Below are 26,857 nucleotides of genomic sequence, written 5' to 3' on the forward strand. Positions count from 1 at the left end.
CGTGGGAATGATAAATGGCAAACACAGGATAGTGGTTACCACTGGAAAAGAGAAAGGGGAATGGGAGTGGTGAGGGATACATGAAAGTTTCCAGGTGTCTCTGTAAGGCCTTATTTTTAAAAATCAACCAAATATGGAAATTGTTAAGAATTGATAGGGAATTCCCCGGCAATCCAGTGGTTAGGGTTCCGCACTCTCACTGCCAAGGGCCTGGGTTCAATCCTGGTCAGAGAACTAAGATCCCACAAGTCGTGCGGCGCGGCCAAGGGGAAAAAAAAAAAAAGGCAAGAATTGGTAAAGAGAGTTGGTTAGGTACAAAGGTTCTTGCTATATTATTCGCTGTAACTTTTCATAATTAATAATTTTCATAATAAAAAATAAATAAAAATCCAGCTACCCTTGAACATCAAGAATATATTAGAAATGTAATCACTCAAAGGAAACTGCTTAATAATCCTCGACAACACCTTTTTAAAAATTTAGGGACAGCCAGAAGCTAACATTATTTTTCTGGTTTTGTTTTTTAAATTGAACACAAGTATATGCTCCAGGGGCCTGTGTTGCTTTTTTGAGTGACATGATAATGAAATTTTCAATTCTGGATGTAACACATACTATGAATGTGACATAATGATCCGATCAACCAAATGAGGATTATTTACAACTTTTCTTAGATATTCGCCAATTCCTCAAGGCTTAGAGGCCCTGTGCTTTCACTTTGCTGCTAAGCTACCAGCAATTTAAGTCATATGTCATATGAAAGCCAGGTGGAGCATTCTGAAGAGAAAACTCATGTGGTATAGCAAACCCTACTCACAACCAGGCACATGGCTACTAGATATGGTGGGCCTATGAGTTTTTCTTTAGTTGAGGGTTTCTAGTGGGCATGGACTAGAGTCTGATCAAGATTTCTTTAAAATTCTTGTTTTTTAAATAAAATTCTAAGGATAGCTTACGACGTTAGAAAACCACAATGAACATCATAGGAAATATGCTACTTATATAGTCAGAGCTACTTATATAGCAGAGAATTAATAGTAAAGGTCAAAGAAAAACACAATCACTGTGCCTATGTCATGATTCTTTGGTATAATCAAAGCTAATACAAAAGTATTACTTTAAGTAGAGATTAATAAAAATGAAAACAACCCATTTTTTTTCTTGGTTTGGCCTATACCTTGTTTGGCTCCCCTGGATTATATGAAGAAAACATAGGAATTTTTCGGATCTCTTCCTCTGACAAACGATTTCTCTGGATCTCATCTTCTGGGACAAATTCTATTGGCTGCGTCAGCTTCTTGGGCCCAGTCCAACACTGCTCAGGTGAATTATCAATAACTTTTGCCACATGGAGACTGGGACCTTTACCCTGTGCTGCCTGTTTTCCCTTGTCCTGGAGTAATGACGGGTTCTCAGCTGTGCCACTATCTCCCACTGATGTAGCTGAGACCAGTGAGTGGGAAGCAAAGGGTTCACCTCTCATTAGTTGGAACTCTTCAAGACGCTTTTTCATTATCATCTCTTGGTAAAAACTTTCCAGCTTGTTCATGGGATCACCTTTGTTCTTCTTTTGGGGTTCATCTGGATCAAGACAAAGAGATACGGAAGTTCTACAAAGCCTACCAAAACAACCTTTGACAAATTAATAAAAATTAAATCTTGAATCTCAGATAATGAAACTCTGCTGGGGCAGGTATTTACAATCTGTGAAAATGACAATAATATATAGCTATATTATTACAGCGCATCTTGGGCAAGCCCGGGACTATGGTGAGGCAAGTGAGGCACCTGGGGTCCAAAATTTGAGGCGCTCACTCTCAGGGTCATGCAAGTACATGCATCTAATTGATAAAGGCATTTGAAAAAATGTAACTAGTATAGCATTATCATACTTCACAAAATTAATAATAATTCCTTACCATTATCTACTACTGAATTCACATTCAAATGGCCCTGATTTTCTCAAAGATGTCTTTTTACACTTGGTTCAAGATCTAAACCAGCCATTGGCTGTTATGTCTTTAAAGCCTCATTAAAACACACACACACACACACACACACACACACACACACACACACACACATACAAAGCTTCCCTTCTTTCTCAGCCCTCAAATCTTTTTTCCCCCAATCCCACTTATTCTTTAGAGAAGCCACATCATTTGTTCAGAACAAATGAATTTAATTGGTTGTTCCTCATGCTATTATTTAATTTGTTCCTCAATCCCCTCCATTTCTTACAAACTGGTAGTCAAATCTAGAGCTATGCTACCATGTGGCCACTAGCCACATGAGTCTATTTAAATTAATTTTTTAAATGTTAGTTCCTCTGTTAAACTACGAATATCAAATGTTCAACAAGCACATGTGGCTACTAGATATCATTCTGGGCAGAATAAAGACCATTTACATTATTGTAAAAAGTTTTATGGGATATTGTTGGTCTAGATTTGAGTTCAATATTTTTAGGCAAGAATCCTCCATATACTATATAGATGTGTATTTCCTATTACATTATATTGTTAGGCACATAATGTTCAGTGGTCCCATTTCTAGTGATGTTAAAATTGATCAGTAGATTCAGGTGCTTTTGGTCTGATCCTTTCATTATGAAGTTTTCCCATTTGCTTTTTAACTAAGAGGTTTGCATCCATTGATGACCATTGCTTAAATCCATTAATTTATTAAGAGTTGTAAAGTGGGGCTCCCCTAATTCTATTATTTATTTTGTACTTATTATTTCTATTATTTCTTCTGTATTAATTATTTGGAATCCTATAATGGACTTATCATCATCTATTTGGCTTTGCTACATAAGTTCATATAGGAAAAGTAGGACAAATGCTTGATTTGTTTCCCATTATTTTTCAACTATAAGAGTTTAATGAGTTGGTACTTTAAAGTAGTCCAATGGTGACCAATGATTATGTTTTTAGTATAATTGTGAGACATGTATTTTCATATATTTGATGTGTTTCAATTAAATGTAGTCATTCTTTTTAGTGATCAAGTTATTCCACTTAGGATCAGTGCATGCATGCAAAGTTGCTTTAGTTGTGTCCAACTCTTTACAGCCCTATGGAATGTAGCCTGCCAGGCTCCTCTGTCCATGGGGATTCTCCAGGTGAGAATACTGGAGTGGGTTGCCATGCCCTCCTCCAGGAAATCTTCCCCACCCAGGGATTGAACCCATGTCTCCTGAGGATCCTGTATTACAGGCAGATTCTTTATTGCTGAACTACTGGGGAAGCCCTAGGGTCAGTGAAAGTCCCTTAAAATTGGCTCCTGTACTGCTTTCTAGCTTTCTGGCATAGCAAGATACCTTAAGTTCATCTTACCTATTTCCTGACTCAAAATTGAAATATTTCTCTAAGGACCACTGGCTCCTGTTAATGTGAAATAGTATTTAGAAACAACAATATGTTGCTAAATCTGTTCATAAATGTTGAGTTGTTGTTGCTTCTAGGCCTTTTTCAGTGAACAAGGTAGGAAAATTTTTATGAAAGATAAACCATTAATTTATACTGGTATTTCTACTTCAAATTAAGATTATAAGATTATTACTCAAGTCCATGATTTTTGACTTGTATCTCTCTCACATGTGCTTAGGATACTGGCTCCTAATGATATTAACAAAATTATTTATTAGCTATTTCCTACAACATATAGAATTTTAAAATGTCAATAACAATACTAACATGATTATCAACAATAAAACTACTGAATATAGTTTTAAAATTCTTTGCAGTTACTTTTTTCCTTAAATTATATCTCATTAGGAATATGAAAATATTCTTTTAAATCATTTTCTCTGCATGGTTATGATCCCAACTTTATTCATAGTTAGGCTAATTTGCTTCAGGCTGTTTATAAATTTTAGGGATTTAGTTTTTCCCTTTTGATTAATTTTTAAAATTATGCAAAACATTTACATGGGTCTAAAATGAAAATGAGGGCTTCCCTCATAGCTCAGTTGGTAAAGAATCTGCCTGTAATGCAGGGGACCCCAGTTTGATTCTTGGGTTGGGAAGAACTGCTGGAGAAGGGATAGGCTACCCACTCTAGTATTCTTGGGCTTGCCTTGTGGCTTAGGTGGTAAAGAATTCACCTGCAATGTGGGAGACCTGGGTTCAGTCCCTGGGTTGGGAAGATCCCCTGGAGAAGGCAAAGGCTACCCACTCCAGTATTCTGGCCTGGAGAATTCCATGGGGTCACAAAGAGTCAGACATGACTGAGCAACTTTCACTTTCACTTCACTAAAGTGAAAACTTTATTATACAGTACCTTCAAAGAAGTCTCGCTTTCCATCTCTGTAAATTTCATCCCACTCCTTTCCTTCTCCATAAATGATAATTTTACTAGTTTTGGCTTTATGGTTCCATTGTGTTTTTTTTGAAATATAAGTAAATAGGCACAAACACATAACACATGCACACACACACGTGTGTGTATTTATGTTTTTGTTTAGTTGGTCAGTCATGTCCAACTCTTGCAACCCATGGACTGTAGCCCACCAGGCTCCTCTGTCCACAGGATTTCCCAAGTAAGAATACTGGAGTAGGTTGATATATATATATATATAATTCAGTATATCCCCTTCTCCTATATAAAAGGTAACTTACTATAAACACTGTTGTACAACTTACTTCTTTGCACTTAACAATATATCCTGGTAATAATTCCATGTTAATGTATAGAGCTCTTCCCTTTCCTTCTTATAGCTGCATAGTACTTCACTGTGTGGATGTACAAGAGTTTATTCAACTACTCCCCTACTGATGCACGCTGGTGTTGTTTCCAGTCTTTACTGCTACTGTGAATAATGCCCTGACAAACAGCCTGTGCATACAGGATTTTGTATTTTCTCAGTATGTCTTTAAAATTGATTCTAAGAACCGGCATTGCTGACATAAAGGATAAATGTATAACAAATTTCTCTCTATGTATTTCTAAATTTCACTCTGTAAGAACTGTATTATTCTGTATTTCCACCAGCAAGGTATAAGAATACTTATGAAAGGATTTCTTAAGACCTAAAAAGCAGTAACTATTAAGGAATATATTGACAAATTCAACTACATTAAAATTAAAAGATTCTGTTCATCAAAAATATCCTAAAGAAAAAACTTACAGAATGAGGAAAGATATTTGTTGTACAAATAACTGATAAAGAAGAGAATCACTAGGAAAATGGGCAAAAGACAGAAAAAGGTGCCTTGCAAAAGAGGAAATACATTTGCTAATAAATACAAGGAACGTGCTCAATATCAGAATTCAGGGAAATACTAATTAAGAAGGGAATATCATATTGGCAAAAAATAAAAAAGAATACTAATACCACATGTCAGTGAAGTTGTGGAGCAAATACATTGCTGGTAGGATGTGCAAATCACTATAACATTATCTACTGACACTGAATATGCTCATAATATGATCCATCAATTCCACTTCTACAAATATATCCTAGAAGAATTTGAGCATAGTGCAACAAGGTACATAATAAGAATATTTAGATCAGTACTATTTATAATAGCCTGAAATGAGTAAAAATATAAGTGTCCATCTAGGAAGAATCAATTATAAAACTGTAGCAAGTTTATATAATAAAATCCTATATTACAACAAAAGTCAGCAAATTTTGGCTCAATATCAGAATTCAGGGAAATACTAATTAAGAAGGAATACCATATTGGCAAAAAATAAAAAAGAATACTAATACCACATGTCAGTGGCAATTTTACAGATTGCAGATTACAGAATCAGTGCAACAGAAAACAGGAGAAAAATCAGTGAAACCAAAAGCTGATTCTTTGAAAAGATTAACAAAATGGCAAATTCTTAGCTAGACAAACCAAGAAAATAAGGAAGACAAAAATGACTAAAGTCAAGAATTAAAAGGGAGGCATCATTACTGATCCTATACCAATAGAAACAATTAAAAGGGAAAATTATATATAACTTTAGGCCAACAAATGAGAAAGCTTAGATGAGTGAACAAATTCCTAGGAAGATATGAATTACCAAAGCAGTCTTAAGAAGAAAAAGAATAGCTGAAAACCTTATAGTAAGAGAGCTTGAATTAGTGGTCAACAAACTGCTCACAAAGAAAAGTCCAGATTCAGATGGTTTCACTGGTGAATTCTACCAAATATTTAAGAAATAACATCAATCCTGTACACTTTCAGAAAATAAAGGAGGAGGTAATATTTTCCAACTTATCTATTATGTCATTAGTACACTGAAACCAAAATTTAAAAAGATACCACAAGCAAAGAAAAATCACAGGCCAATATCTCTCATGAAAATAGACGAAAAATCCTCAATAAAATATTAGCAAGCCTAATCCAGCAACATATAAAAATGATTATAATGATATACTTGTAAGTGGGTTTATCCCAGGAATGAAAGATTGTTTTTACATATAAAGAGCAGTTAATAAAACATCATATTAACAGACTAAAACTTTAAACCACATACTCACTACAGTAAGTGCAGAAAAAGCAGTAAACGAAATCTAACACACATTCATGATTTTTAAAAAACTCTCAAATAACTAGGAATAGAAGGGAACCTCTTCAACTTGCATGGCGTAGGCACCAAAGATATCTGCACCCTGCACCCTGGGATCTTTGAAAACGTCTCATGGTAAAAGGGACTCTGCAGAAGTGATTGTCACTGATTATGGAGGTGGGCCCTAAATTATAAGGGTCCTTACAAGAAGGAGGAAGAAGGGTCAGAAACAGTAGGAGATGTAGGATGGAAGTAGAGGTAAGAGTAATGTGAGGAAGGGGCCATGAACCAAGAAATGCAGGTGGATTCCAGAAGCTGAAAAAGGCTCCCCTAGAGAACCCCAGCAGGAATACAGCCCTATGGACATCTTGATTTTAGGACCTGACCTCTACAACTGTAAGAGAAAAATTCTGTGTTGCTTTAAGCTGTTAAATTTATGGTAATTAGTTACAGCATCCATAAGAAAGTAATATATTTCTAAAGGCATGCACAAAAAATCTAGAGGTAAGATCATAGTTCATGGTTAAAAACTGAATGTTTTCCCCCTAAGACTGGGAACAAGGCAAGGATGTCTGCTCTCACTATTGCTGAAATAAATTATAGAAAATCAAAATAAAGGAAGATACCTTCCATATTCATGGATTAGAATATTCAATATTGTTAAAATGGAAATTTCCCCAAAATTGAATTACAGATTCAGTACAGTCCTTATAAAAATTCCTGCAGGCCTTTTTTTTTTTTGTAGAAAAATTGTCAAGCTCCTTCTAAATTTACATGGAAATATAAAGGACCTAGAATAACCAAAGCAATTTTGAGAAAGAGAAACAAAATTGGAGGAATTATACTATCTGATTTTGAAACTTACTCTAAAGGTAAGGAGGTTCAGAGTGTAAGGACAGGCATATATATTGGCATATACATCAAGGAAACCAAACTGAGTGTCCAGAAACAAACACTTATATTTTTGATCAACTGATTTTTCTACAAAAAAATCTTCCTTGGTGTCTCAGTCAGTAAATAATCTGCTTGCACTGCAGGAGACCCAGGTTCAATCCCTGGGTGAGGAAGGTACCCTGGAGAAGGAAATAGCAACCCACTCCAGTATTCTTGTCTGGGAAATCCCACGGAGAGAGGAGCCTGGTGGCTATAGTCCACGGGGTTGCAAGAGTTGGACATGACTTAGTGACTAAACCACCATCACCATTTTTCTGCAAAAGTGCAGGGACAATTCAATGGGGAAATAATAATCTTTACAATAAACAATGCTGGGACAACTGGATATTCAAGCATAAAATATGAACTTCGATCCTTTATCTTAACACAGAAAAATGAACTTAAAAATAGATAATAAATGTAACTGTAAAGGCTAAAACTATAAATATTCTAGAGGAAAACAGGAGAATCTCTTTCTGACCTTGAATTCAGCAAAGATTTCTTAGATACAATACCAAAAGCATAAGTCATAAAAGAACAATAAATTGAACTTCATTAAAATTTTAAAAATTTGTTCTTCAAAATACATTATTAAGAAAATAAAAAGAAACAGACTAGAAGAAAATATTTGCAAAGGATATATCTTGTAAAAGACTTGCATTCAGAATATACAAAGAACCTTTACCACTCAATACTAAGAAAGCAAACAATCCAATCAAAAACTGGCTAAAAGATTTACAGAAACTATAAAACTCTTAGAGGAAAACTTAGGCAGAAGACTCAATGACACAAATCAAAGCAAGATCCTCTATGACCCACCTCCTAGAGTAATGGAAATAAAAACAATAAAAATAAAAACAATCAGGTGGGACTTGATTAAACTTAAAAGCTTTGGCACAGCAAAGGAAACTATAAGCAAGGTGAAAAGACAACCCTCAGAATGGGAGAAAATAATAGCAAATGAAACAACTGACAAAGGATTAATTTCTAAAATACACAAGCAGCTCATACAACTCAATGTCAGAAAAACAAACAACCCAGTCAAAAAGGAGGAAAAAGACCTAAACAGACATTTCTCCAAAGAAGACATACAGATGGCTAACACATGAAAAGATGCTCAACATTGCTCATTATTAGAGAAATGCAAATTGAAACTACAATGAGATATCACCTCACACCAGTCAGAATGGCCATCATCAAAAAGTCTACAAACAATAAATGCTGGAAAGGGTGTGGAGAAAAGGGAACCCTTTGCACTGTTGGTGGGAATATAAATTGATACAGCCATTATGGAACACAGTATGGAGATTCCTTAAAAAACTGGGAATAAAACAACCATATGACCCAGCAATCCCACTCCTAGGCATATACCCTGAGGAAATCAAAATTGAAAAAGACACATGTATCCCATTGTTCACTGCAGCACTATCTACAATAGCTAGAACATGGAAGCAACCTAGATGTCTATCAACAGATGAATGGATAAAGAAGTTGTGGTACAAATACACAATGGAATATTACTCAGCCATAAAAAGGAACACATTTGAGTCAGTTCTAATGAGGTGGATGAACCTTGAGCCTATTATACAGAGTGAAGTAAGTAAGAAAGAGAAAGATAAATATCATTCTAACACATATATATGGAATCTAGAAAAATGGTACAGAAGAATTTATTTACTGGGCAGCAATGGAGAAACAGACATAGAGAATAGACTTATGGACGTGGGGAGAGGGGAGGAGAGGGTGAGATGTATGGAAGGAGTAACGTGGAAACTTACATTACCATATGCAAAATAGATAGCCAACAGGAATTTGCTGTATGGCTCAGGAAACTCAAACAGGGCTCTGTATCACCCTGGAGGGGTGGGAAGGGGAGGGAGATGGGAAGGAGGTTCAAAAGGGAGTGGATATATGTATACCTATGGCTGATTCATATTGAAGTTTGAAAGAAAACAACAAAATTCTATAAAGCAATTATCCTTCAATTAAAACAAATAAATTTATAATTAAAAAAGCAAAAAACACCAACCTGGGTAAAAGATTTGAATAGACATTTCATCAAAAAAGACATATAAATGGCTCATAAACACATGAAATAGCATCAAGATTATTTATTATAGAAATTAAAAATAAAACTAAAATTAGATACCAGTGCACACGATTTAAAAATATGCAATAACAATTGTTGGCAAGGATATAGAGACGTAGGAATGCTCATACATCACTGATGAGAAGGTAAAATGATACTTTCATATTGGAAAACCGTTTGGCAGTTCCTTAAACATTTGTACATAGAGTTTGACCCAGAAAATATTCACTCAGGAGAAATGAAAACATATCCACACAAAAACTTGCAAATAAATGTTTATAGCATTGTTCATAATAGCCCCAAAGTGGAAACAACTTGGTGTCATCAAGTGGTGAAGGGATAAACAAAAAGTGGTATATCTATACAATGGAAAACTATTTAGCAATAAAAAGGAATGAATTAATGATACATGCTACAACATGAGCAAACTTCAAAAACATCATGCCACCTGAAAGAAGCAAAATGTCAAACATCAAATATTGTAAGATTTTATTTATATGAAATATTTAGAAATGATATATTCATAGAGACAAAGATATAGGGTAGACATGGGAATTTATTTACTACAAATCAGTTCAAGGGAATTTTGCAAAGTCAAGGAAAAGTCCTAAAACTGGATGTAGTAATGACTGTACTATTCAATAAACTTAATAAACGGTACCTAATTGAACACAGTAGGTGAATTTCATCATATGTAAATTGAATACACAGAAGAAACTATATGAAAAAAGGTCTTAATGACCAGCATAACGACAATGGTGTGGTCACTCACCTAGAGGCAGACATCCTGGAATGTGAAGTCAAGTGGGACTTAGGAAACATTACTACAAAGCTAGTGGAGGTGATGGAATTCCAGCTGAGCTATTTCAAATCCTAAAAGATGATGCTGTTAAAGTGCTTCACTCAATACGTCAGCAAATTCGGAAAATTCAGCAATGGTCACAGGACTAGAAAAGGTCAGTTTTCATTCCAATCCCACAGAAGGGCAGTGGCAAAGAATGTTCAAACTACCACACAATTGCGCCCATTTTGCATGCTAGTAAGGTTATGCTCAAAATCCTTCAAGCTTACTTCACTCTGTATAATAGGCTCCAGTTTCATCCACCTCATTAGAACTGATTCAAATGTATCCTTGTTAATGGCCGAGTAATACTCCATTGAGCCTATTATACAGAGTGAAGTAAGCCAGAAAGTAAAACACCAATACAGTATACTAACACATATATATGGAATTTAGAAAGACGGTAATGATAACCTTCTATGCGAGACAGCAAAAGAGACACAGATGTATAGAACAGTCTTTTGGACTCTGTGGGAGGGAGAGGGAGAGGGTGGGATGATTTGGGAGAATGGCATTGAAACATGTATAATATCATATAAGAAATGAATCGCCAGTCCAGGTTCGATGCAGGATACAGGATGCTTGGGGCTGGTGTACTGGGATGACCCAGAGGGATGGTACGGGGAGGGAGGTGGGAGGGGGGTTCAGGATGGGGGACATGTGTACACCCATGGCGGATTCATGTTGATGTATGGCAAAACCAATACAATATTGTAAACTAAAAAAGAAAAGAATCCTTCAAGCTAGGTTTCAGTAGTACGTGAACTGAGAACTTCCAGATGTACAAGCTGGTTTCAAAAAGGCAGAGGAACCAGAGATCAAACTGCCAACATTCGTTGGATCATAGAGAAAACAAGGAAATTCCAGAAAAACATCTACCTGTTTTGTTGACTACACTAAAGCCTTTGATTGTGTGCATCATAACAAACTGTGGAAAACTCTTAAAGAGATGGGAATACCAGACTACCTTACCTGCCTTATACCTCTTTATGGGGGGTGTAAGGGCCTCTTGATGAGAATGAAAGAGGAGAGTGAAAAAGTTGACTTAAAACTCAACATTCAAAAAACTAAGATCATGGCATCTGCTCTCATCACTTCATGGAAAATAGAAAGTGAAAAAGTGGAAACAGTGACAGATTTTATTTTCCTGGGCTCCAAAATCACTGAGGATGGTGACTGAAGTCATGAAATGAAAAAAATGCTTCCTTGGAAGGAAAGTTATGACAAACCTAGACATCATATACTAAAAAGCAGAGACATCATTTTGCTGACAAAGGTCTGTCTAGTCAAAGCTATGGTTTTCCCAGTAGTCATGTAGAGATGTGATAGCTGGACCATAAAGAAGACTGAGCACTGAAGAATTAATGCTTTCAAATTGTGGTGCTAGAGAAGACTCCTGAGAGTCCCTTGGACTGCAAAGAGGTCAAACCAGTCCATCCTAAAGGAAATCAACCCTGGATATTCATTGGAAGGACTGAGGCTAAAGCTGAACCTCCAATACTTTGGCCACCTGATGAACAGAGGAGACTGTTTGGAAAAGACTCTGATGCTGGGAAAGATTGAAGGCAAAAGAAGAGGGAGGCAGAGGATGAGATGATTGGATGGCATCATCAAATCAATGGACATGAGTTTGAGCAAACTCCAGGAAATAGTGAAGGACAGGGAAGCCTGGCGTGCTGCAGCCCATGGGGTCCCAAAGAGTTGAGAACACAATTCAGCGATTAAACAACAACAAAAGCTGCTTTAAAAATTAAGAAAAACTAATCAGTTTCATAAAATGTTATAAGAAACAGAATAAAGAAAATATACTGAAAAATTAAAGAACAATTGAATGAATGAAAAGATATATCATATTTACATTCTAAGATTTGAAGATACATATTATAAATATCAAAATCACATCAGAGAGAGTATATGTTTGTAAATGTGTGCATGCACGCGCACGTGTGTGTGTGTGCGTGTAACTTGATATGCTGATTCTAACATTTCCATGGAAAAGCAAAGTGTCAAAAGTAGATAAAACTTTTTTGAAGAACGAGGTAGAAGAAATTGTCCTTCTGCTATACAAGGTATCAAGACATAAAAAAGCTAAACTTATGATACTGATTCTGTAAAATTTAAAAAGATCAAAGGAACCCAGAAGAACACCCAGGCATATATGAATACCTGACATATAACAGAGCTAGAAATACTATAACAGTGCAGGGACAATATTTTCAATGTATGGTGCTGGGATAGAGGGTTATCTATATGAAAAAAAGAAAGAAACTGGAATCCCTATTTCATATTATAAATATTAATCAATCAATTTAATGACTTAAATGTGAAAAGAAAAAATCATAAAGCTTTTATAATAAAGGACAGTATCTTCCTGAGTCTATGTAGGGAAGGATTGATTAATCAAAATACAAAAGCACTAAGCAGAAATGAGAAATTAATAAATTTTATTACATAAAAATGAACTTTTGATTCATCAAAAGATACCATAAAGGCAGTGAAATGAAAAGCCAAAAAATGGGAATAGATATGTTAACAAAAAGTAAGTATGCAAAATGATAAAGAACTTGTACAAATTTATAAGAAATCCATATAAGATTACAGATGAAATTTGGAGATGGACTATTCATGACATATAATCACAACACATTTCTAACATCCTCTTCTCTATAGCAGTACTGAAGTAAGTAGTAATCACTGAGATCTGCTATACATATCCTAGGGCTTTGGGGTTGAACTATTGTTTGTTTGTTTTTTTTTAAATTATTTTTACTTTATTTTGCTTTACAATACTGTATTGGTTTTGCCATACATTGACATGAATCAGCCACGGGTGTACATGAGTTCCCAATCCTGAACCCTGCTTCCACCTCCCACCCCATATCATCTCTCTGGATCATCCCCGTGCACCAGCCCCAAGCATCCTGTATCCTGTATCGAACATAGACTGGCGATTCGTTTCTTACCTGATAGTATACATGTTTCAATGCCATTCTCCCAAATCATCCCACCCTCTCCCTCTCCCACAGAGTCTAAAAGTCCATTCTATACATCTGTGTCTCTTTTGCTATCTCGCATAGAGGGTTATCATTATCATCTTTCTAAATTCCATATATATGTGTTAGTATACTGTATTGGTGTTTTACTTTCTGGCTTCACTCTGTATAATAGGCTCCAGTTTCATCCACCTCATTAGAACTAATTCAAATGTATTCTTTTTAATGGCTGAGTAATGCTCCATTGTGTATATGTACCACAGCTTTCTTATCCATTCATCTGCTGATGGACATCTAGGTTGTTTCCATGTCCCGGCTATTATAAACAGTGCTGCAATGAACTTTGGGGTACACGTGTCTCTTTCAATTCTGGTTTCCTCGGTGTGTATGCCCAGCAGTGGGATTGCTGGGTCATAAGGCAGTTCTATTTTCAATTTTTTAAGGAATCTCCACACTGTTCTCCATAGTGGCTGTACTAGTTTGCATTCCCACCAATGAACTATTCTTTTGATATATGCTTAGTGACCTCTGAAACAAGACTGCATCTGAATATTTAGTTAGTTTGGGGTGAACATGTACACATCACTTTACTTACTTATTTTTGAACTTTTTATTTTGTATTGGAGTATAGCCAATTAACTATGTTGTGAAAGTTTCAGGTGGACAGCAAAGAGACTCAGCCATATATATACATATACATATACATGTATCCATTCTCCCCCAAATTCCCATCCTATCCAGGCTGCCACATAACATTGAGCAGAGTTCCCTGTGCTGCACAGTAGAGCCTCACTAGTTATACACATTGCTATATTTAAAATGAATAACCAACAAGGTATAGCACAGGGAACTCTGCTCAATGTTATGTGGCAGCCTGGATAGGATGGGAATTTGGGGGAGAATGGATACATGTATATGTATGGCTGAGTCTCTTTGTTGTCCACCTGAAACTATCACAACATAGTTAATCAGCTATATTCCAATATAAAATTTTAAAAAGTTTTTAAAAAAGAAAAGAGACTGCATCTCGACACAGATACAAACAGATGGAAAGATATTCATGCAGGAAAAAGACATTTCTACATTTCCTAAATGGGCAAAAAAACTAAAGAGCCATTTCACAAAGGAGGCCATCTGAATGGTCAATAAATGTCTGAGAAGGTTTCTGACCTCACTAGATATCAAGAAAATAAAATTAAAATCAGTTGAAACAAACAACATAGACCTAGACTCCTGAAAAATATCAATGTCCTGAAAACCAGACACACAGACAGACAGTCACTTGCATGCACATACACATACATACACAGTCAGGGAAACTGTCCTTAAGCAAACTAAATGTAATATGTGATCCCTGACTGCATCCTGGATTTAAAATTGAGAAATCTAATTATAAACTTTTAGATAATATTATTTTAACAGTGCTAAATATCTTAAGAGTGATCATAATACTGTGATAACATAGGAGGATGTGTTCTTAGGAGATACATAACAAAGTATTTAGGAGTAAAACTTAATGTCTCTTATTTTCAAATAGTTAAGCAATAAACAAACCACACATATATGTATACACCATTCTCATGCAGATGAACAGAGACATAAAGCAAATGTGGCAAAATACCAACAGTTGTTAAATGTAGGTGAGGGGTATAGATGTACTATTCTTTCGATTTTTCTCCACATTTAAAATTTTAAAAATAGAAAGCATGGAAAATAACACTTTACTAAAGATTAAGAAAATAAAAAGTAATATAAATGAATGCTAAGTGTTCAGAAAGGGAAAAAGACTGTAATAAAATACCAGCAAATACCTATTAGAGTCTGACAATACCTAGCATGGACAAAGATATGGAGCAATCTGAACCTTCACACATGGTTGGTGGAATTTTAACTTGGGACAATTCCTTCATAAAAGAGTTTACATCTATTAAAGCTGAAGATATGTAAACTCTTCACGCCTTAACTCCACTCTTAGAGCCCCAAAAACTCCTGCACGTGTCCCAAGATACATATACAAGAATGATCACAGTAGCAGCATGGATACTTACATCACCACAAATGGAAACATCCACATGTCCAGAATCTGAGAATGTAATCTTATTTGGAAATAGGGTATTTGCATATATAATTAGGTAAGATGAGGTCATGGTGGATTAGAGTGGGCCCTAAATTCAATGACTTATGTCCTTTTAAGAAGACCATGTGAAGACACAGATACACAAGGAGAATATCATATGATGATAGGAGCATAGACAGGTGAAACATCTAGAAGCCAAGAACTGTCAGCAACCACTAGAGGCTAGGAGAGAGGTGTCGAGCAGATTCATCCTCACAGCCTCCAGAAGAAGCCAACCTTGCCGCCTTTGATTTGAACTAGCCTCCAGAACTGTGAAAGAATAAATTTCTGTTGTTTTAAGCCATCCAGTTTGTGGTATTTTGTTAAAGCAGTCCTGGGAAACTAACACCTAAAACTGTAGAAGTGATTTTGAAATTGGGTAATGGGTAGAGGTTGGAAGAATTTTTGAGGTGATAGTAAAAGATCGGTTACTTTGAAGGGACCATTGGTAGAAAAATGAATGCTAATTCCAGTTCTGGTGAGTGCTCAGAAGGAAGTAAAGAGGACAGTAAAGAAAACTTCTATCAACTTCTATCATCTTAGAGAACACCAATATCATCATGAACAAAATTTTGCTAGAGATATGAACATTAAAAGTACTGCTGGTAAAGCCTTAGAAGGAAATGATGAACATGCTATTGAACACTGAAAGAAAGGCGATCTTTGTTATCAAGTGGCAGAAACTTGGCTGAATTGAGTTCGGGTGCTGGGTAGAAAGTTTAATTTAAATGATAAACTTGCATATTTTAGTTCAGTTCAGTTCAGTTGCTCAGTCCTGTCCGAATCTTTGCAACAGCATGAACTGTAGCATGCCAGGCCTCCCTGTCTATCACCAACTCCCGGAGGCCATCAAACCCATATCCATTGTGTCGGTGATGCAATCCAACCATCTCATCCTCTGTCGTCCCCTTCTCCTCCTGCCCTCAATCTTTTCCAGCATCAGGGTCTTTTCACATGAGTCAGCTATTCACATCAGGTGGCCAAACTACTGGAGTTTCAGCTTCAACATCAGTCCTACCAATGAACACCCAGGACTGATCTCCTTTAGAATGGACTGATTGGATCTCCTTGCAGTCCAAGGGAATCTCAAGAGTCTTCGCGAACACCACAGGTCAAAAGCATCAACTTTTTGGCAATCAGCTTTCTTTATAGTCCAACTCTCACATCCATACATGACTACTGGAAAAACCATAGCCTTGACTAGACAGACCTTTGTTGGCAAAGTAATGTCTCTGCTTTTTAATATGTTGTCTAGATTGGTCATAACTTTCCTTCCAAAGAGTAAGCGTCTTTTAATTTCATGGCTGCAATCACCATCTGCAGTGATTTTGGAGCCCAGAAAAATAGTCAGCCACTGTTTCCACTGTTTCCCCATCTATTTGACATGAAGCGATGGGACCAGATGCCATGATCTTAGTTTTCTGAAAGTTGAGCTTTAAGCCAACTTTTTCACTCTCCTCTTTCACTTCATCAAGAGGCTCTTTTGTTCTTCTTCACTTTCTGCCATAAGGGTGGTATCATCTGCATATCTGAGGATATTGATATTTCTCCTGGCAATCTTGATTCAACCTTGTGCTTCCTCCAGCCCAGTATTTCTCATGATGTACTCTGCATAGAAGTTAAATAAGCAGGGTGACAATATACAGCCTTGACGTACTCCTTTTCCTATTTGGAACTAGTCTGTTGTTCCATGTCCAGTTCTAACTGTTGCTTCCTGTCCTGGATACAGGTTTCTCAAGAGGCAGGTCAGGTGGTCTGGTATTCCCATCTTTTTCAGAATTTTCCACAGTTTATTGTGATCCACACAGTCAAAGGCTTTGTCATAGTCAATAAAGCAGAAATAGATGTTTTCTTCTGGAACTCTCTTGCTTTTTCGATGATCGAGCAGATGTTGGCAATTTGATCTCTGGTTCCTCTGCCTTTTCTAAATCCAGCTTGAACATCTGGAAGTTCACAGTTCATGTACTGTTGAAGCCTGTCTTGGAGAATTTTGAGGATTACTTTGCTAGCATGTGAGACGAGTGCAATCGTGTGGTAGTTTCAGCATTCTTTGGCATTGCCTTTCTTTGGGATTGGAATAAAAACTGACCTTTTCCAGTCCTGAGGCCACTACTGAGTTTTTCAAATTTGCAGACATATTGTGTGCAAAACGTTCACGGTATCATCTTTCAGGATGTGAAATAGCTCAACTGGAATTCCATCACTTCCACTAGTTTTGTTTGTAGTGATGCTTCCTAAGGCCCACTTGACTTCACATTCCAGGATGTCTGGCTCTTGGTGAGTGTGAGTGGTCACACCATCGTGATTATCTGGGTCATGAAGATCTTTTTTGTACAGTTCTTCTGTGTATTCTTGCCACCTCTTCTTAATATCTACTGCATATCTTAGGTCCTTACCATTTCTGTCCTTTATTGAGCCTATCTTTGCATGAAATGTTCCCTTGGTATCTCTAATTTTCTTGAAGAGATCTCTAGTCTTTCACATTCTATTGTTTTCCTCTATTTCTTTGCATTGATCGCTGAGGAAGGCTTTCTTATCTCTCCTTGCTATTCTTTGGAACTCTGCATTCAAATGGGTATATCTTTCCTTTTCTCCTTTGCTTTTTGCTTCTCTTCTTTTCCCAGCTATTTGTAAGGCCTCATCAGGAAGCCATTTTGCTTTTTTGCATTTCTTTTTCTTGGGGATGGTCTTGATCCCTGTCTCCTGTACAATGTCACGAACCTCCATCCATAGTTCATCAGGCACTCTATCTAGCAGATCTAGTCCCTTAAATCTATTTCTCATTTCCACTGTGTAGTCATAAGGGGTTTGATTTAGGTCATACCTGAATGGCCTAGTGGTTTTTCCCACTTTCTTCAATTTAAGTCTGAATTTGGCAATGAGGAGTTCATGATCTGAGTCACAGTCAGCTCCTGGTCTTGTTTTTGCTGACTGTATAGAGCTTCTCCACTTTTGGCTGCAAAGAATATAATCAGTCTGATTTTGGTGTTGACCATCTGGTGATATCCATGTGTAGAGTCTCCTCTTGTGTTGTTGGAAGAGGGTGTTTGCTATGACCAGTGTGTTCTCTTGGCAAATGCCCTGCTTCATTTTGTACTCCAAGGCAAAATTTGCCTGTTACTCCAGGTGTTTCTTGACTTCCTACTTTTGCATTCCAGTCCCCTATAAGGAAAAGGACATCTTTTTTGGGGTGTTAGTTCTAAAATGTCTTGTAAGTCTTCATAGAACTGTTCAACGTCAGCTTCTACAGAGTTACTGGTTGGGGCATAGACTTGGATTACTTGATATTGAATGCTTTGCCTTGGAAATGAACAGAGATCATTCTGTTGTTTTTGAGATTGCACCTAAGTACTGCATTTTGGACTCTTTTGTTGACTATGATGGCCACTCCATTTCTTCTAAGGGATTCCTGCCCACAGTAGTAGATATAATGGTCATCTGAGTTAAATTCACCCATTCCAGTCCATCTTAGTTCGCTGATTCCTAGAATGTCGACGTTCTTCTTGCCATCTCCTGTTTGACCACTTCCAATTTGCCTTGATTCATGGACCTAACATTCCAGGTTCCTATGCAATATTGCTCTTTACAGGATCGAACCTGCTTCTATCACCAGTCACATCCACATCTGGGTGTTGTTTTGCTTTGGCTCCATCCCTTCATTCTTTCTGGAGTTATTTCTCCACTGATCTCCAGTAACATATTGGGCACCTACTGACCTGGGGAGTTCATCTTTCAGTGTCCTATCTTTTTGCCTTTTCATACTGTTCTTGGGGTTCTCAAGGCAAGAATACTGAAGTGGTTTACCATTCCCTTCTCCAGTGGACCACATTCTGTCAGACCTCCCCACCATGACCCCTCTGTCTTGGGTGGCCCCACATGGCATGGCTTAGTTTCTTTGAGTTAGACAAGGCTGTGGTCCGTGTGATCAGATTGGCTAGTTGTCTGTGATTGTGGTTTCAGTCTGTCTGCCCTCTGATGCCCTCTCTCAGCACCTACCATCTTACTTGGGTTTCTCTTATCTTGGACGTGGGGTATCTCTTCTATATTTAGTTGAAGAGATTTCCAAGCAAAGTGGGGAAGGCGTAGCCTGGTTTCTCACTGATAATTGTAAAATAAGACAGGAGTGAGTTAAATTGAGTAAATACCTGTTTAAAAAGAAATTCAGAACTTGATGATCTGGAGAATTCTGAGTCAATCTAGATAGCCCTAGAAAAAGGGCCAATGGTATGTGGCTAGACAAACTTTAGACAATCTTTCACTGAAGAGATTATGTATGTGACTCCTGGATCCAGCCAACCTTTTCAGCAGAAGCCAGGAACAGACAAGGGGTTATCCAGAAAGGATCTGTCAAGAATCCTCATATGTAATGGTGTGGCTCTCTTGACATACACAAGAAACCAAGAAGGTTTATAAGGATTTTATATGAGCAGAAACAGTGCCAGCCTGACGTAAAAGTGACAGAGACAAGCTAAAATGAAGGAAGGTAAAATGAAGCCACAAAAGCCAGAGAGGGTGGGGCTGCAGCTGGCCTGGTAGGCTAAGATGATGGAGCTGTCCCAGAGTACCCAGAGAGCAAGGCTACCCCTGGTGACCACAGGACAGAGCCCTGAAGCCAAAACATTACTCTTAGGCCTTGAAATCTAATGGAATTTTCCCTGTTGGGCTGCTAACTTGCTTTAAAACAGTAACCCCTTTATTCTTTCCTTTCTGCCCTTTCAGAATGGGAATGCCTACCCTACTCCTGTCTCACCATTGCCTAGTTTCATAGGTCTCTGGGCAGAAGGGAATTTTGCCAATGGAACATACTCAGAGTCCACCAACACCTGATTTAGATGAATTAGATAATGAGATTTCAGACTTTTTGAGTTAATATTTAGATGAGGTTTGGGACTTAGACTTGATGCTGAAATAGGTTAAGACTTTAGGGGATGTTGTGATGAGGTGAATGTATTTCCATGTAAGACAGATATGAATTCATGGAGGAGGCCAGAGGGCTGATTATACTGGGTTGAATAGTGAACCCTCAAAATTCATGTCCATTCAGCTTCTCAATATGTGACTTTATTCAGAAATAGGGGGTTGACAGATGTAATTAGTTAACATAGGCCATACTGGATTAGGATGGATCCTAAATCCAAAGACTAGTGTCCTTAATAAGAATACTATGTAAAGACATGGCTTCCCAGGTGGCTCACAGAGGTAAGGAATTAATCTGCCAAGCAGGAGACTCAGGTTTGATCCCTGGGTCGGGAAGATCCCCTGCAGGAGGAAATTGCAACCCACTCCAGGATTCTTGCTTGGGAAATGCCATGGACAGAGGAGCCTGACGGGCTACAGTCCATGCAGTCACAAAGAGTCGGATGTGACTGAGCACTAGGCATGTGCAGACACAGAAACACAGACACACAAGGAGACTGTCACGTTATAACAGAGGCAGAGACTACAGTGATGCTTTTGGAACACCAAGGAATGCTGGCAATCACCAGAAGCTAAAAGAGATGAAGAAGGATCCTCTTCTAGAACCTTAGGAAAGAGCAAAGCCTTGTCAACACCTTGATTTCAGACTTCTAGCCACCATGAGAGGATAAATCTCTGTTGTTCTAAGCCACTAGATTTGTTATGGCAGCATTAGAAAACTAACAGTGATTTTAGAAAACTCTTCTAAGAAGTTTTGCTTCATAGAGAGAAGGCAAAATTATTGATATACACGGTATCAATGAATCTCAAAAACATTATACATTATAACATTGTGTAAGTTAAAGGAATCTTATGCAAAGAATATAAGTGTATGGTTACAGCTATCTGAAGTTCTATAACAGGCAAAACTAACCTATAATGGAAAAAAAATCAAAATACTAGTTGCCTCTGGGAAGTGGAGTGGGAGTTACTGAGAAGAAGTATGATGAAATTTTCTGGGGGTGATGGTAACCTTTTATGTGTTAGGTCACACAGATGCAGGTATGTTGAACATGGTCGGTCCAATGATTGTGTGATAACACATCAGTACCTTGAAACTGGCCATTGTAGGAATATGTATATCATGAACTTGCAAATAATACAGATAAGAATCTTTTTTCCTAGAGAGCTGGCTGCTAAATATTTGCCCACACATCACTACAAAGATGTATACACAAGTCAAAAGTCAGCAAATGAATACTTAAGGTTTGTGCATTTCATTGCATGGAAATTTTACATCAAAAGAAAAAATGTTAATATACATTTTTAGCTAACAATATATATACTGACATATTTAGGGGTACATGTGTTTACATTGGTGATCCATTTAAATAAATCAATAAAGTAAGATGGTTTAATAGATGGATAGACAGATGTGATAAATCAGTAAAATATTAATGATATAATCTAGATAGCCATCACTGGGTGTTTGTGATAAAATTCTTTCAACCTTTCTGTGGGTTTAAAATTTTTCATTAAATACTGGAAAAATATTTTCCCATTTGGATATTAAAAATATTAACATATGTACTTTCGCCCTATCTTTTCTGGGTTTCAAGTTTTATATTTCATTATTTAAACCAATTGCTACTTGTTACGGTATACAGTGAAGGGAGGGAATCTAAATGTATTATTTGCTCAAGTAGCAAAACAACTGAAGGGCATTTTTTTTATCACTTTTTAAAAGATAGTTCTCAGTAGGAGTATGTACACCATGGACACTGGGAAATGGTACAAATCATGTGAAATTCTTGAAAGGAAAAAAGCAATATTGGGGATAGCTGACTGAGGTCCCTGGGGAGATAAAAGGGAGAGGATCTAGCACAAAGGAATAAATAGTAACCTTTGGCAGGAAGGATGTCCTCAGCACTGAGCTGAAATGGAAGAAAATGATAGCTAGGATACAGAAGTTAGCAGTCAGGCAGAAAGTAGATGAAGGTTCTTACTGATGGCATTGTTTCCTTTGATATAGGAAAAGAAGATTACCTGCTAAAAATAATGAAATAGCAGTAGGATAGGAAATAGTAATGAGGATCTAAAATAGTATTTTTAAGGAATGAAACAGAGAGCTGACCAGAGACTAGGAGACATTGCCAAATAAGAAAGAAGGCTCTAGATGATACCAGAGATGAGGAATTTGAAGAGGTACTAATCAACACAGTTATACTACTTTTCTCTAGTAGTGCTCAAAATCCATCATGCAACAATAAAGAAGGTAATCAGTTGGATTGATTCAGGGTTGAGGATTTGCTGGGTGGGTATGATGCACAAAAAAAGAAGCAAGGAAAATGACTCAGTGGCAAGAACTTGGGTAAATAATGCATGATGGAGTCTAAGGGAGATGTGAAAGGAAGAGGAAACAGGAAGGGGATGACAGATTGGGAGGAAAACAAAGGTCAAGGAGCTGGAGATTTTAACAGGGTTGAAGGAATGGTAAAATGATTGTTAAGAGAGTTGTGAGAGCCAGAAGGATAAGCGAAAGGTTATGATTAAGAGTAGTATACTGGAGTTTAAGATTTCAGAAGAAGTATATTTCTAGGGAGACTATATGTTGTTTTCCCACTGATTTAAGGTTAGAAAATGGGATATGTATTACTTAAATACAGTGTTATTTCAAGATACAGTAAAATCACACTTAAAAAAAAAAACAAAAAATCTTTTAAAATCATGTATACAAATACCATGATCAAGAGCACAGACTTCCATGTTAAGAACAGAGCTTTATGACCAATCTAGATAGTATATTCAAAAGCAGAGACATTACTTTGCTGACTAAGGTCCGTCTAGTCAAGGCTATGGTTTTTCCTGTGGTCATGTATGGATGTGAGAGTTGGACTGTGAAGAAGGCTGAGCGCTGAAGAATTGATGCGTTTGAACTGTGGTGTTGGAGAAGACTCTTGAGAGTCCCTTGGACTTCAAGGAGATCCAACCAGTCCATTCTGAAGGAGATCAGCCCTGGGATTTCTTTGGAAGGAATGATGCTAAAGCTGAAACTCCAGTACTTTGGCCACCTCATGCGAAGAGTTGACTCATTGGAAAAGACTCTGATGCTGGGAGGGACTAGGGGCAGGAGAAGGGGACGACCAAGGATGAGATGGCTGGATGGCATCACGGACTCGATGGACATGAGTCTGAGTGAACTCCGGTAGTTGGTGATGGACAGGGAGGCCTGGCGTGCTGCGATTCATGGGATCGCAAAGAGTCGGACACGACTGAGCGAATGAACTGAACTGAACTGAACAGAGCTAGATTTAAGTTCTAGCCTGGTTACTTAATAACTGACCTTGAGAAATTCATTCTTTCAGAAGTTCTATTTCATTATCTGTAATATAGATACTATCTTATAGGGCTACTGTAAGGTTTAAGTGAGTTAATGTGCAAAATGCTAAGCACAAGGACTAGTACAAATAAGTCCTCAAAATTATTAGCCATTAGGAATTCTTTCTCCAGATAAGATTCTTCACCTTCTCTCTCCAGGTAAGGTACTTCACCTTGCCTCTCCCACTGAATGTAGCTATAAAACTAGAGAGACTACACAGAGTACATGACAACAGTGAAAACTACAAAGCAAAAGTTGGAATAGATAAGAAATTTAGAACTTGAAATAACAAAGAACTCATGTCCAGACACAGCATAATCATAATCAAACTGCTGAAAAGTAAACAGGGTAAAGAAAGTAGAGGAATAAGGACAAAAAGTTTAAAAACCCATAAATTTGTGGTTAATTGATTTTCTTTAAAAAGTGCCACGATAGTTTAATTTGGAAAGGATCATCTTTTCAATGAAAAGTGGTAGGACTATTGGACATACATATGCAAAGAGATTAATGTAACCCTAACCTTACACCAGGCTTCCCGGTGACTCAGTGGTAAAGAATCTGCCTGCAATTCAGGAGATGTGGGTTTGACCCCTGGGTTGGGAAGATCCCCTGGAGAAAGAAATGGCAACCCACTCTAGTATTCTTGTCTGAGAAATCCCATGCACAGAGGAGCCTGGTGGGCTACAGTCCAAGGGGTCACGAAGAGTAGGACACAACTGAGCATGTACACACACACACACAACCTTACACCCTATGTGTAATTCAGAAATTAATTCAAAATGGTTCATAGACATAAATGTATGACCTAAAACTATATATCTTCTAGAAGAACACATATGAAGAAAATCTTTATGATCCTGGGTTAGAAAGAAATCTTAGTTACAAGATCAAAAGCAGAAGTCATAAAAAAATTACACTTCATCAAAATCACAAACTCTCAAGCTTCAGAAAATGCTGTTAAGAAAGGTGGTATCAGTGAAAATGGCAGAGTTAAGAATCTCTTAAAGGAGAACACTGACAGAAACTGTCAAAATCAACTTGTTTTCAGAACTCTGAAAATTAATCAAAGGCTTGTAGTAATCTGGGAAACATTTATTGAAGAAAAATAGCTGAATATCAGTAAGAATAATAAGTTTTATAGCATTTTAACTTGCCTTTTCCTCATTGTTTTTCCCCAGGTCCGTAGTAACCTGGAAAACCAACAACCCTATGTCACAGAGAAAACCACTAAAGAAGGAAAACAGAGTTGGAGTTCCTTCAAAGCCCCATTCCCAGAGAACTGTCATTACTTGATCTATCTAGTAAATCTCACAAGCAATGTTCTCTTTATCTGACCTGGCTCAGAGTTCATCCAGTGCTAACAGCCTTTCTCCTGAGAACTTCTGTCAAAAACAATCAGACACTTGTTGAATTTTGTGGCTAGCTGAGGTGGTGGAGTTGAGACAAACAATAGGTTACCAATATGCTTAGAAGGAAATCCTAGAGTATAAAACGTCGTTAGGGGCCCTGACATATTTTGAAGAATCTAAAAGGCCATGCACATGCACAGAGCTGTCCACATGGCCAGAGCTTTGTGTGTACTCAGGAAAGACCTGAAAAATCCCTGAGCTCTCACCACTGACTAATACTGAGTTTCTGCGCAAGCAGGGAGTGAAGGCTACAATGGAGTTAATTGCTTTGTTGACTGTTGATGATGTCCTTGGCTTGCACACAAAGTCCTTCAGAACTGGGAAATCCCTCAGTACTTGGAAAAATACTAGTTCTAGAAATAATTAAAACACTGTGTTAAGTTAAAGAAGGCCATATATTATATGATATGATTATATTATGTGATTCCATTTATAGGAAATGTCTGGAATAGGCAAATCCATACGGATAGGCAGTAGATTAGTGGCTCTCTGGGTTGGGAGTAAAAACAGTAACTGAGAACAATCTCTGGGGTGATGAAAATGTTCTAAAATTCAATTGTAGTGATGGTTGAACAATTCTGTAATTTAATATGAACCATTCAATAGTTATAACTCAATAAAGAAGTGAAAAAAAGGATCCAATTACATTCTATAAGAAACTTGTTTTTTTTCAAAATATGAAATTCACTTTCAAATATAATATAAATAGGATAAAAGTAAAATGGAAAGTAATTCTGGAATGTTGGAGTAAAGACCTCTGAAAATCTGCTGCTCCATAAAAGCAAAAAGAACACTGGGAAAAGTCAAAATAAAACTTTTGGTAAGTCTGGAAATTAAATAAAGGCTTATGACAATACAAGGAACAGTATTCAAGAAAAACAGCTGATTTGCAGTAAGAACAGTAAGATTTGTTATATTTTAACTTTCCATAATCCCATTTCCCTCTCTCCAGTTTTTCAGCAGCTACTATGATAGTTGTGAAAAGCATTAGCCTAACTTACATTGAAGGAAGCAGAGCAGTTCCAGAGTTTCCATCCTCAGAGAAACATCACTATTTGACTTTCTTCTACTTCTGCTTTATTGACTACATCAAGGCCTTTGACTGTGTGGATCACAATAAACTGTGGAAAATTCTTAAAGAGAGGAATACCAGACCACCTTACCTGCCTTCTGAGAAATCTGTATGCAAGTCAAGAAGCAACAGTTAGAACTGGACATGGAACAACAGACTGGTTCCAAATTGGCAAAGGAGTACATCAAGGCTGTATATTATCACCCTGCTTATTTAACTTCTTATGCAGAGTACATCAGGAGAAATGCCAGGCTGGATGAATCACAAGCTGGAATCAGGATTTCCAGGAGAAATATCAATAACTTCAGATATGCAGATGACATTATCCTTATGGCAGAAAGTGAAGAGGAACTGAGGAGCCTCTTGATGAAAGTGAAAGCAGAGAGTGAAAAGCTGGCTTGAAACTCAACATTCAAAAAACTAAGATCATGGCATCTGGTCCCATCACTTCATGACAAATAGATGGGGAAACCATGGAAACAGTGAGAGACTTTACTTTTTTGGGCTCCAAAATCACTGCAGATGGTGATTGCAGCCATGAAATTAAGACGCTTACTCCTTGGAAGAAAAGCTATGACAAAACTAGACAGCATATTGAAAAACAGAGACATTACTTTGC

At 37.2% G+C, this 26,857-nt stretch overlaps 1 protein-coding gene across 1 annotated transcript in view; it reads right to left on the bottom strand.

The window, feature by feature from the left end:
• Positions 1 to 26,857, bottom strand: part of RBM41 (RNA binding motif protein 41) — a 67,237-nt gene that overhangs the window by 25,804 nt on the left and 14,576 nt on the right. Inside the window, exon 6 of the mRNA XM_068962530.1 lies at positions 1,178 to 1,581. Coding sequence (XP_068818631.1) covers positions 1,178 to 1,581 — 404 coding nt within the window. The remainder of the gene's footprint in view (positions 1 to 1,177; positions 1,582 to 26,857) is intronic.

This window comes from Capricornis sumatraensis, chromosome X (genome assembly GCF_032405125.1).
Source record: "Capricornis sumatraensis isolate serow.1 chromosome X, serow.2, whole genome shotgun sequence".
Classification (NCBI taxonomy): Eukaryota; Metazoa; Chordata; class Mammalia; order Artiodactyla; family Bovidae; genus Capricornis; species Capricornis sumatraensis.